The sequence below is a fragment of the Bombina bombina genome, chromosome 5 (assembly GCF_027579735.1).
Source record: "Bombina bombina isolate aBomBom1 chromosome 5, aBomBom1.pri, whole genome shotgun sequence".
Lineage (NCBI taxonomy): Eukaryota > Metazoa > Chordata > Amphibia > Anura > Bombinatoridae > Bombina > Bombina bombina.
In genome coordinates this window covers 634,771,228-634,785,172 of record NC_069503.1, presented here as the reverse complement: position 1 = coordinate 634,785,172, position 13,945 = coordinate 634,771,228, and the positions used below count along the sequence as shown (strand labels likewise).

General features: G+C 40.8%; 1 protein-coding gene across 1 annotated transcript in view; it reads right to left on the bottom strand.

Annotated features, from left to right (window-relative positions):
* The window catches only part of EPB41L4B (erythrocyte membrane protein band 4.1 like 4B), a 433,805-nt gene that overhangs the window by 59,471 nt on the left and 360,389 nt on the right, over positions 1-13,945 (bottom strand). The window contains exon 13 of the mRNA XM_053714600.1: positions 3,049-3,079. Coding sequence (XP_053570575.1) covers positions 3,049-3,079 — 31 coding nt within the window. The remainder of the gene's footprint in view (positions 1-3,048; positions 3,080-13,945) is intronic.

The window sequence follows — 13,945 nt, the reverse complement described above, 5'->3', positions numbered from 1 at the left end:
TGGAGACTGATCTAGTAGAATGAGCTGTAATTCTCTGAGGTGGGGCCTGACCCAACTCCAAATAAGCCTGATGAATCAAAAGCTTTAAATAAGATGCCAAGGAAATGGCAGAAGCCTTCTGACCTTTCTTAGAACCAGGAAAGACAAAAAATAGACTAGAAGTCTTCCTGAAATCTTTAGTAGCTTCAACATAATATTTCAAAGCTCTTACAACATCCAAAGAATGTAAGGATCTCTCCAAAGAATTCTTAGGATTAGGACACAAAGAAGGAACAACAATTTCTCTATTAATGTTGTAAGAATTCACAACCTTAAGTAGAAATTTAAATGAAGTCTGCAAAACTGCCTTATCCTGATGGAAAATCAGAAAAGGAGATTCACAAGAAAGAGCAGATAATTCAGAAACTCTTCTAGCAGAAGAGATTGTCAAAAGGAACAACACTTTCCAAGAAAGTAGTTTAATGCCCAAAGAATGCATAGGCTCAAAAGGAGGAGCCTATAAATTAAGACTCCAAGGAGGAGAGATTGATTTAATGACAGGCTTGATACGGACCAAAGCCTGTACAAAACATTGAATATCAGGAAGCTTAGCAATCTTTCTGTGAAAAAAAACAGAAAGAGCAGAGATTTGTCCCTTCAAGGAATTTGCAGACAAACCTTTATCCAAACCATTCTGAATAAACTGTAACATTCTAGGAATTCTAAAAGAATGCCAGGAGAATTTATGAGAACACAATGAAATATAAGACTTCCAAACTCAATAATAAATCTTCCAAGAAACAGATTTACGAGCCTGTAACATAGTATTAATCACTGAGTCAGAGAAACCTCTATGACTAAGCACTAGGCGTTCAATTTCCATACCTTTAAATTTAATGATTTGAGATCCTGATGGAAAAACGGACCTTGAGACAAATGGTCTGGTCTTAAAGGAAGTGGCCAAGGTTGGCAACTGGACATCCGAACAAGATCCGCATACCAAAATCTGTGAGGCCATGCTGGAGATACCATTAACACAAAAACGATTGTTGTTTGATGATTTTGGAAATCACTCTTGGAAGAAGAACTAGAGGCAGGAAGATATAAGCAGGTTGGTAACACCAAGGAACTGCTAACGCATCCACCGCCTCCGCCTGAGGATCCCTGGACCTGGACAGGTACATGGGAAGTTTCTTGTTTAGATGGGAAGCAATCAGATCTATTTCTGGAAGACCCCACATCTGAACAATCTGAAAAAAACACAGTTGGATGGAGCGACCACTCCCCCGGATGTAAAGTATGACAGCTGAGATAATCCGCTTCCCAATTGTCTACACCTGGGATATGAACCACAGAAATTAGACAGGAGCTGGATACCGCCCAAGAAAGTATCCGAGATACTTCTTTCATAGCTTGAGGACTGTGAGTCCCACCCTGATGATTGACATATGCCCCAGTTGTGATATTGTCTGTCTGAAAACAAAAATTAATGGTTCTCTCTTCACCACCTCCATAGGAGGCAAAGTTTGTAAAACTGAATTGTGGGTGTGGTGAGGGGTGTATTTATAGGCATTGTGAGGTTTGGTAAACTTTGCCCCTCCTGGTAGGATTGTATATCCCATACGTCACTAGCTCATGGACTCTTGCCATATATATATAGAGGTATATAATGAATTGATTAGTTAGTAAAGTCAGAACTAATGTGCCTAGCTGAAAACATCTAGTGAGTCAATGAAAAGAGGCATATAGGTCTGTAGGCTTCTAGCGCCCAGTAATGCACTGCTGCTCTAGAGCTGCTTTAATATGTGTTTAACCCCTCCAGAGGGGTTAAATACATAGTTTTATGCAAGCAACCATGCAATAACAAAAGGTTCTAACATATGCATTTTTCTGCACATATCTCCCTTTAAATTGGAAAGAATACTGCTGTATTTGATTCTCATTAGCAGATGAATGTTCCATTTTAACATTTTATATGTACTTGAGGTAATATATTTGTTTATTTAATTGTATTTTTTGTGTGCTAAGACCATGTTATTTAAAACAACTTTCCAATTTACTTCTATTATCTAATTTGCTTTATTCTCTTGGTGTTGCTAGTTGAAAGCATATTTAGGTAGGCTCAGAAGCAGCAATTTATTACTGGGAGCTAGCTACTGATTGTTGACTGAACATTAATGCCTCTTGTCGTTGGTTCACCAGATGTTCAGCTACCTCCCAGTAGTGCATTGTTGCAACTTCAGAATTGGATACCAAGAGAATGAAGCTAACATGATAATAGAAGTATACTGCAAAATTGTTTAAAGTCACATGCTCTTTCTGAATCATAAAACAAAAAAATGTAGGTTTTATGTCCCTTTAACGTGCCAATTTTATAAAGTAAATCTTCACTTTGAAACTACTAATTCTCTTTCAAACTGCACTGATACTGGATCTAATCAATGCTATTAAAATGTCTTCAGACCATTATCGCTGAATGTCTAGACGAATTGCTGAATTTATCAGTCAACACTGATAAACCAAAACCCATAGTAACCCAGTAAATTCAGTGTCCATATGGTTCATCAAATCCAACAGAGAAAAAAAAAAGTCACATCTGTTCAGTGGCTCCCAGAGAGGATTTCTTGTATTCTTATTCCTTCACAGAAGTGACATAGGTTTGACAGCCCTGCTGAAAAATCTGTAGGGAATTTTTAGAATATTTTTTTTCCTGGCATTTACTCTCATTTGCTTCCTTCAACTAATATTAAATAATGTGACACTGAAGAATGCCTTCAGGGTTTAAAGATGCCTATACCAAGAGTAGAGTAAAAATATTACTATAGATTACACATCACATTTTAGGTATGTGGGCAATAAAACACCTATAGCCTGAAAAGTAAATTGTTTTGCTACCAATTACAATGTACAAAGAGTTAAACTGATTAAAATGAAAATGTGATTCAAAATAATTACATAGCTATTGTAAAATGTGCCATTGTTATCAATGACAATGGATGAGTCATCTAAAAGCGTTACAGAAAAATATTGTAAAAAGGATTTTTTGTTTGGTTTGTTTTTTACACCTACCTGAGTGGAGGAGCTTTCATGGCGTTGTTAGCTGAAAAAAAAATAAAAGAAAGCAAATGTAAAGGATAATTATAGTAAACAAAGTTCTTTAGCCAATGCTGTGAACAAATAGTATAGAAATACAGATGAATTGTAATGTAGTGTTTGTCTAGTTTCATTGAATTCCCATTCAAGGTGTTTTTAATAAGAAGCAAATGGCTTTCTTTTCAATGGAAGCGTGGAGTGTTTAGATTATCGGAAAATATATTTGTACCACACCAATCATATATATTGCACCATATATTCTTCAATAAAAGAACAAAGCAAATGTAATAAAAGTAAATTGTAACGTTGTTTAAAATTGCATGCTCGTTCTGAATCAAGAAAGTTTAATGTTGACTGTACTGTCCCTTTAATATAGTGTTAGAAGGCTTTGAAATAATCTGTATATAAACCAAAAATATAGAAATTACTATACAAAACAATATTCAAATAAACTTCCAGTCAAAGTCCATAATACAATAAAGCGTCCCTAAATAACAGTAGGCAGAGTCTACAATATTAATCCCATAGTGAGGAGCAAAGACGAAGTCCAGTTCAATGAATCCCACTGTGATAATGGAACCTTTATAAAATAGAAACAGTAAAAATCTGTGTTATGATTTCATGTTATGAGCTGTTTGATTCTATAGTATAGTTACTTCCCTACATAGCTCACTATTTTCCTAGTCTCCCTAACCAGCTGTCTACCATGTATAGAGCTACCTACCTACTCAACTACCAGGCACTACTGGCCGTGTATAGTGTGTATTAGCATAAATCACTGGTTTTCAAACCTGTCCTCAGGCCTCCCTAACAGGCCTGATTTTTAAGCTATCTGAATTGGAGTAGAGGTTAAATAATCAGATGATTAGTAAACATGGTTATTTTACCTACTCTCATCCAAGATAATCCTGGAAACCTGACCTGTTGGGGAGGCCTGCGGACAGGTTTGAAAACCAGTGAGATAGATCAACAAGTGGCAAAACATAATTTATGTAAGAACTTACCAGATAAATTCATTTCTTTCATAATGGCAAGAGTCCATGAGCTAGTGACGTATGAGATATACATTCCTACCAGGAGGGGGCAAAGTTTCCCAAACCTCAAAATGCCTATAAATACACCTCCCACCACACACATACTTCAGTTTAACATATAGCCAAGTAGTGAGGTGTAAAAAAAAAAAAAGAGTAAAAAAAGCATACAAAAAAGAGGAACTGGAAAATAATAGTGTGCTTTAATATAATATATATATATATATATCTCCATCAAAAACAGGGTGGGCCTCAGACTCTTGCCATTATGAAAAAAATGAATCAGGCAAGTTCTTACATAAATTATGTTTTCTTTCATGTAAATGGCTAGAGTCCATGAGCTAGTGACGTATTGGATAAAATACCCAAGATGTGGAAGTCCACAGAAGAGTCACTAGAGAGGGAGGGATAAAATAAAAACAGCTATTTCCGCTCAGAAATTAAATCCAAAAAATAAGTTCTTCTTAAAAACAGAAGAATCAAACAGACAGCTGCCTGAAAAACTTTTCTACTAAAGACTGCTTCAGAAGAAGCAAATACATCGAAATGGTAAAATTTGGTAAATTTATGCAAAGAAGGCCAAGTTGCTGCTTTATAAATCTGATCAACTGAAGCTTCATTCTTAAAAGCCCAAGAAGTGGCAACCGATGTAGTAGAATGAGCATTAATTCTCTGAGGCGGAGACTGTCCCACCTCCAAATAAGCCTTGTGAATCAAAAGCTTTAACCAAGATGCCAAAGAAATGGCAGAGGCTTTCTGACCATTCCTAGAACCCGAAAAGACAACAAATAGACTAGAAGTCTTCCTGAAATCCTTAGTATCCTCAACATAGTATTTCAAAGCCCTTACCACATCCAAAGAGTGTAATGATTTTTCAAGCGAAGTCTTAGGATTCGGACACAAGGAAGGAACAACAATTTCCCTACTAATGTTGCTAGAGTTCACAACCTTAGGTAGAAATTGAAGCGAAGTCCGCAAAACAGCTTTATCCTGATGGAAAATCAAAAAAGGAGATTCCCAAGAGAGAGCAGCCAAAAGGAACAATACTTTCCAAGAAAGTAGCTTAATATCCAAAGAATGCATAGGCTCAAAAGGAGGAGCCTGCAAACCCTTCAAAACCAAATTAAGACTCCATGGAGGATAAATAGACTTAATAACAGGCTTGATATGGACCAAAGCCTGAACAAAACAGTGAATATCAGGAAGTTTAGCAATCTTTCTATGAAATAAAACAGAAAGAGCAGAGATTTGTCCCTTTAAAGTACTTGGAGACGAACCTTTAACCAAACCATCCTGAAGAATCTGTAAAATTCTAGGAGTTCTAAAAGAATGCCAGGACAATTCATGAGAAGAACACCATGAAATATAGGTTTTCCAAACCCAATAATAAATCTTCCTTGAAACAGACTTACGAGCCTGCAACATAGTATAGATCACTGAGTAAGAGAAACCTCTATGACTAAGTACTAAACGTTCAATTACCATACCTTTAAATTTAGTAATTTGAGATCCTGATAAAAAGGCCCTTGAGACAGGTCTGGCCTTAATGGAAGTGACCAAGGTTGGCAACTGGACATCCAGACAAGATCCGCATACCAAAACCTGAGGCCATGCTGGTGCTATCAGAAAAACATGAGATTGTTCCATTATGATCTTGGAGATCACCCTTGGAAAAAGAACAAGAGGCGGAAAAATATAAGCCAGTTGGTAAGACCAAGGAACTGCTAACGCATCCACCATCTCCGCCTGAGAATCCCTGGACCTGGAAAGGTATCTGGGAAGTTTCCTATTTAGATGAGAAGCCATCAGATCTATTTCTGGAAGACCCCACATCTGTACAATCTGAAAAAACACATCTGGATGGAGAGACCACTCCCCCGGATGCAAAGTCTGACGGTTGAGATAATCCGCTTCCCAATTGTCTACACCTGGGATATGACTTGCAGAAATTAGACAAGAGTTGGATCCCGCCCAATAAAGTATCCATGATACTTCTTTCATTGCTAAAGGACTGTGAGTCCCTCCCTGATGATTGACATATGCCACAGTTGTGATATTGTCCGTCTAAAAGGCCAAATGGAAGAGCAGCGAATTGGTAATGCTTGTCTAAAAAAGAGAATCTCAGAAACCGATAGTGATCTGGATGAATCAGAATGTGAAGATAAGCATCCTGTAAGTCTATTGTGGACATGTAATGACCTTGCTGAACAAAAGGCAGAATAGCCCTTATTGTCACCATCTTGAAAGTTGGGACTCTTACAAAATGATTCGAAAACTTCAGATCCAGAACTGGTCTGAATGAATTTTCTTTCTTTGGGACAATGAATAGATTTGAATAAAAACCCAGACCCTGTTCCTGAAGCGGAACTGGTGTAATCAACCCTGAAAGCTCCAGATCTGAAACACACTTCAGAAAAGCCTGAGCTTTCAAAGGATTTGTTGGAACATGAGAGAGAAAGAATCTTCTCACAGAGGGTCTTATTCTGAAACCTATTTGATATCCTTGAGAGACAATGCTCTGAATTCACTGATTCTGAACAGAATCTGCCCAAATGTTTTGAAATAATTTCAATCTGCCTCCCACCAGTTGAACTGGATTGAGGGCCGCACCTTCATGTAGTCTTAGGGGCTGGCTTTGGCTTCTTATAAGGCTTGGATTTATTCCAACTTGAAGATGACTTCCATTTGGAACCAGAGTCCTTAGGGGAAGGAGTGGTTTTCTGTTCTCTATTCTGACGAAAGGAACGAAACCGATTAGAAGCTTTAAATTTACCCTTAGACTTTTTATATTGGGGCAAAAAAACTCCCTTCCCCCCAGTGATAGTGGAAATAATAGAATCCAACTGAGAACCTAATAAACTATTATCCTGGAAAGATATAGTAATCTAGATTTAGATACAATGGCCTCTATTTATGAAAGTTCTTGCGGACCTGATCCGACAGTGCGGATCAGGTCCGCAAGACCTCGCTGAATGCGGATAGCAATACACTCTCCGTATTCAGCATTGCACCAGCAGCTCATAAGAGCTGTTGGTGCAACGCTGCCCCCTGGTGACTCGCGGCCAGGTTGAATTGCGACGATTCCTACGACCGGGTTGAATTGCGACGATTCCTGTCCGCCTGCTCAGAGCAGGTGGACAGGGTTATGGAGCAGCGGTCTTTAGACCGCTGCTTCATAACTGCTGTTTCTGGCGAGTCTGAAGACTCGCCAGAAACACGGGCCGTCAAGCTCCATTCGGAGCTTGATAGATAGGCCCCCATGTCAGCATTCCATGATTTAAGCCATAAGGTTCTTCTAGCTAGAATAGCGAGACATAGATTTAACATCAATCTTGATGATATCAAAAATAGCATCACAGATAAAATGATTAGCATGTATAAACAAACGAACAAAGCTAGACAAATCAGAATCAGGCCTGAGAATATAGCCAGAATGTAAATAAGCTTTCCTTGGATAAGATTCAATCTTCCTATCTAAAGGATCCTTAAAAGAAGTAATATCTTCCATAGGAATAGTAGTACATTTGGCAAGAGTAGAAATAGCCTGAACCTTAGGGACTTTTTCCCAAAACTCCAAATTAGCCACTGGTAAAGGATATAACTTCTTAAACCTAGAAGAAGGATTAAAAGAAGCACCAGGTTTAGACCATTCCTTAGCAATCACACCAGAAACTGCATCTGGAACAGGAAAAACCTCAGGTGTAATCACAGAAGGTTTAAAAACAGAATTTAAACATTTACTGGTTTTGTTATCAAGAGGATCAGACTCCTCAATACCCAAAGTAACCAATACTTCTTTCAACAAAGACTGAATATATTCAATATTAAAAAGATAAGGAGATTTATCAATTTCAATGTCTGAAGTAGGATCTTCTGAACCAGAGAGATCCTCTTCAGAGGAGGATATTTCAGTATGTTGTCGGTCATCACAAATTTCATCAGTTTTATGAGAAATTTTAAAAGACCTTTTACGTTTAATAGAAGGTGGAATAGAAGACATAGCCTTCTGTACTGCATCAGCAATATAATTTTTCATATCAACAGGGATATCAGGTACATTAGGTGTTGAGGGAACAACAGGTGCTGTACTAGTACTAATGGAAACATTATCGGCATGCAATTTGTGCCAAAAAAAATTTGCTACAAAAATGACACAATAAATAACAGCATTTTGCGCCCACGCGAGCCTAGATTTGCCCACGAAATTTAAGGAAAAAATTGGAAAAACTAAACCCCAGGTTTTTTTTTTTTTAAATAACTTCTTAAAACATGATTCTCATACTGAAACTGTTAGACTGCAAAGGGAATTACATATAGACCTGACTCATGTCAAATATAAGTAAATATATAAATTTAAAACTTTATATTAATACATAAAGCTCCAAACATAGCTGAGAGTGTCTTAAATAACGATACATACTTACCGAAGACACCCATCCACATATAGCAGACAGCCAAACCAGTACTGAAAACTATCAGCAGAGGTAATGGTATAGGAGTATATTGTCGATCTGAAAAGAGAGGTAGGAGATGAATCCCAACGACCGATAACAGAGAACCCTTGAAAAGATTTCCCATGAGTGAAAACATAAAAATTAACAAGCAATACTCTCTTCACGTCCCTCTGACAAACACTGTACTCTGTACTCTGAGAGGAATTGGGCTACAGAATGCTTAGAAGCACTTATAGAAGAAATCATAAAAATTAAGCCCAAACTTACTTCACCACCTCCATAGGAGGCAAGGTTTGTAAAACTGAGTTGTGGGTGTGGTGGGAGGTGTATTTATAGGCATTTTGAGGTTTGGAAAACTTTGCCCCCTCCTGGTAGGAATGTATATCCCATACGTCACAAGCTCATGGACTCTTGCCATTTACATGAAAGAAAGGAGTTATTTGAAGAAACCATATGAAGCCAGCTCCAACAGATGACTTTAAACCAAATGTAAAGTTTCAGAATTTCTGCTAAATAAAATAACTTAAATTATGCTTACCTGATAATTTTCTTTTCCTCTGACGGGAAGAGTCCACAGCTGCATTCGTTACTTTTGGGAATTCAGAACCTGGCCACCTTGAGGAGGCAAAGACACCCCAGCCAAAGGCTTAAATACCTCCCCCACTTCACTCATCCCCAGTCATTCTGCCAAGGGAACAAGGAACAGTAGGAGAAATATCAGGTGAAAAATGGTGCCTGAAGAATAAAATTAAAATACAGCCGCTCCATAGAAAAAAATAACAGGCGGGGAGCTGTGGACTCTTCGCGTCAGAAGAAAAGAAAATTATCAGGTAAGCATAATATAAGTGTTTCCTCTTAAATGGGAAGAGTCCACAGCTGCATTAATTACTTTTGGGAAAACAATACCCCAGCTATAAAGGACACCGAATGCAACAAAGGGAGGGTATGTAAGGCGGGCACCACAGCCTGAAATTACCCAACACCCGATTCAAAAAACGGTAACACTTAGACACAAGGGGAGAAAAACCGGAAAGGACCAAGTAATTGCCCATCAAACGCCTGCAAGGCTGTCATCGAGACTACTCAGAATCTCTAGAATCCATTGAGCACAAAACAACCCCAAGGAACCAAGTTCCGTGTGAATTCTGATTGCAGAGAATTAACCAACGACCCGAAGGAAGAGACTTACACCTACCCTTGAAGGGAGAACGGAGGACCCATAAGATATCCAAAGGATCATCAACTATAGTAAAAAATCTCAAAACGAGTAAAGCAAACCACCCAGGAAAGGACTCCCTAGAAGGACAAGGACCAGGGAAGAACTCCATATCTATGAAAAGGCGAGCACGGAAAAGAACGAACAGAGAAAGAACTTATATGGAGCTGAAGAAAGTCGAAGCCCATAGACAAGGATATAAACAAACTAAATATCCTATCAGAAAAAAAGGCTATCTTGTGAAAACACACAGCCACCTCCAAGCTCCAGCCGCAAGACAGAAAGGCTTACCCTGAACCATTGTGGGAGATCAAACCGGCAACTCTCTCCTTAGAAGACCATCCAACCAGCAGCATATGAAAACAGTGGAGGGATGACAACACCATGAACTCCCCATCAAAAGCAGGAGACCAGAGTAGAAAGCCGCCACAGCAGCTCACACTCCAAGCCTTCAGCTACTAGGCAGGGTAGAGATCCCATAGGCTACCTAGACCTGCAACAACTCGTGGTACACGGTCAAGACTTAGCAGAGCAGTAAGATCCCCGACCCCCACTTCAGATCATACCTCAGAAGAAAAGGGAGAGGCCTAAAAAGGAACAACCCCATGGGGAACAACTCTGACCCTAATTTAAATCAAGCTTGATCACAAGCCATGACGGAAATACTACATGCTCGGCTTCCAGAACCCCTACACAGCTCCCTCCAAAGAGGGACCACTCCCAAACCAGGGCGATAGACACTAAGCCACAGCATCCCAGTACCAGAACCCAACCCCAGGACCTCTTGCACGCAAGAAGGACAGAATCCCTCAGAAAACGAGAAGAGGAGGACCTTGGGCCTCAATGGAAAACTGTATACAGAAAACTCCCCGAAAGAGGACAAACACAAAGGAACCGCTTCCACAGCCATAGGCATAGGCATGGAGAAGGGATTAGAGAACAGTGAAACCAAGTGATAAGAGACCATTCAGCCATAACGACAGCTCAGTGGAACAGACAAACACGATTCCACATCAAGGTGCAATCCCTTGATGATCACTGATGGATCTCACCAGAAAAGACCACAAGCTAATCCTCAGGTAGATACCAGAAGGGACAAGCAGAGAAGGGACAAGTGGATATCTTCAAACCTAAAGGATTGAAACCGGACCGGCCAGGACCAATCCAGGTCCAGATTCTGAACTCTCAGGCAAAAGGCATGGTAAAAAACTAGGCCCCCAGAACTCGAGACCGGTCGAAGTTCAAACCCCCTGAGGAACTGGCAAGTTACCCCATATGGAAAAGAGCCCCCTGTGCAATGTATCCCGCATCCCAATATCCCTAGACATTGGACGCTTGAATAGGTTGAGACCTGAAATCATAGAAGCCACCTGAGAAAAGGACAATCAGCACCTGGGGAAGTGTCCAAAACCAGGACCCTCTGCTTGTAAACCCAAAGGGCTAGAACTCAGAGTCAAAGAGGAGCATCCCCCCGCTAAGGTCACAGGAATACACAGGACAGGCTACCTTTGAAGGAGGAAGGGCTGATAAAGTCAGGGTATCTTACCAACTGAGCTACCTCTCCCTACCAGCCCTTAGGATGAGAAGTGAAAATATCACCAAGACCCCTAAAGGATCAGCCTCCCAGAAAAACCTGTACCTCACAGGAAGAATGGTGGGAGCCTCACAATGCCTGACAGAACCAGGAAATGAAGGGGGGGAAAACAACAGGTAGTAACCCCAACCCCTGCGCTCCCTAGGGAGCGTGCAACATACCAAAAAGGGAATGGTAAGGAAGACACAGATGACCCAACCACCAAGGAAGGGCAGCAAGTAGCCCCAGCAACCTCCAAGAGGTACCGCGACTAGGCCACAAAAGGGCAGACATCCAGAAGATACCAAGAGTGAAAACGAAAATCGTCATCCATATGGAACCCCCGACGCCCAGAGGTTTTCCAAACCTCCAAACCCATGAGAAATGGAGGAACTTCAGCACCCAGGCCAAAGGTAGAAACAGGAGGAGGACCGATGTAGTTCCTCCGATGTCTAGTAATGTAACAAGAACAAATGAACACTTACCAAAGTGAACAACTCAACACCCAACAAGGTAACCAGCACACCGGCACCATGTGGGTGACATGAACCGTAAGGAACAGCAGTTAGTGCCCGACCAGTACCCGCCTGATACGAGAACACTCCAAAACCGTCCAAGAAAAATTGAAGCCCCCGAAGGGATCAATAACAAACTATAAACATAACTATACTTTATATAGTACTGCACAACTTCCAAGAAAGTGCTCACGCAACCTGAAAATCGCAAGTATCAGTTCCAGAGAAGAAATGTTCCCAAAACGGAAAATCATAACAGACATGAGCTTTATAAAACAATTTAAACACATCCTAACCAGATCAAAGAAAATGAAGGCAGCACCCGAGGGTGAACGCCCATGTAGAATGAGCATGCTAATAGGACCAGCCGATCAGAGACCCTATTCCCCTAAGTTTAGAACTGGAACCGATACTTAAAAGAAAGAAAAACTGAGATGTCAAGGAGATTGGCTTCATCCCCATACGTCTAACCCAGTCTGCCATTCGGCACGGAAGACCGAGGATCTCTCGGCCTAGTAGGACCGGAATCCTCCAGCACCGCCAAAACATGTCTTAGAAGAACACGAAGATGAGCCAGTCTATAACAGAAGGCAAAATGTTCCCCCGCCAGATCGATGGACGACCACGGCCCCGAGGGAGGGGCCCCTGAAGCCTCAGAGGCCATCACTTCCCCAGAAGGTCGAACTGACTCAGGCGATCTCATGCTTGACGGACCCTGGTTAACAGAACACGGATAGTATCTTAAAATACTTCTCTTGGGACATATAAATGCTCCAGCGCCATAGATATGGCCATGCGGAACCATGCCGTAACCTCTGGAGGAAACAGGCCGCCTTCAGGAGAAGGAATAATGGCCCTAGCGACACCTGTTTGCGTAGGAAAAAGAAGGTTCTGGGGCATGCACCTCATGGGACCTGGAATCCTCAGGGGCGGATGGCTCAATGAAGTCTACATTCCCCGATTTGAGAGAGGAGAGTACTCTAGAATGGCAATCGGAACATAACTGATGGGCATGGATAACCCGGGCCATTTTATACTCCTCACAAGATGTATATTCCGAGTCGGAGATGTCTGTCTTCAAAAAAATCTGAATCCTCCATAACTTGGAGATTGGAAATATGGACTAAAGCTAACCTGCACCTTACACCCCCAATGGCTGGGGCACTCACCACCTCCTGTGAACCAGACAACCAACGAACAGACTCTCTCCGTCGCCACTCAGTCAGGGTGTACGGAAATGGAATTACAACGTGACCACACCCGGTCACGAGGTGCGCTGTGTAAGCCTACAAAAAGTATCACTACACATTAGCAGATAGATCATATAACAAACATGATTAAAGTCCCCCCGTTCAATAACCCCCCCACAGGAGATATTAACCCTTGATTCCATTTTAAGATAAAGGAGTCCCACTGGGACCCTGTCTTCTTTTGTTAACATTACATTAACATATGGAAATAAAATAAAACGAAACCGCAATCCACACCGTGGAACAGGAACACGGCCCTTCAAGTGTGACAGATAGTAGCAGCGCTACTGACATGGACTTGAGTGAAGAAAGGCAGGCAGCGAAACTCGTCAACGCTGATTGCCAAGGAGCTGTTAACATGAATCGGGATGGATTTGCAGAGATAACACTCTCCCTGCATCTCCGGACTAACTTTCATCTATGCCCTCACTGAGAGACTGACAGGATTACTTAAAACTTGGGTCCCATTTCAAAGAGTACTACCCTCCAAAAGAGACTATCTTTTCAATCTTCCGACACTTCTTTTGCTAACCTCCTGTGACGAAAGGCAAATAATGATTGGGGGATGAGGGAAGTGGGGGAGGTATTTAAGCCTTTGGCTGGTGTGTCTTTGCCTCCTCCTGGTAGCCAGGTTCTGAATTCCCAAAAGTAATGAATGCAGCTGTAGACTCTTCCAGTTTAAGAAGAAAAACAGATTTTAGCCTCTAGAATCTTCGAGTATAATAAATTAACTGAATTATTGCACTTTTTTTGTTGCTCTTTAAGCAGAAATTTGTCATTGAAGGATTCAGCTATTTTTCAGTAAAAAAAAAAAAATTCAATATATAGACTTTG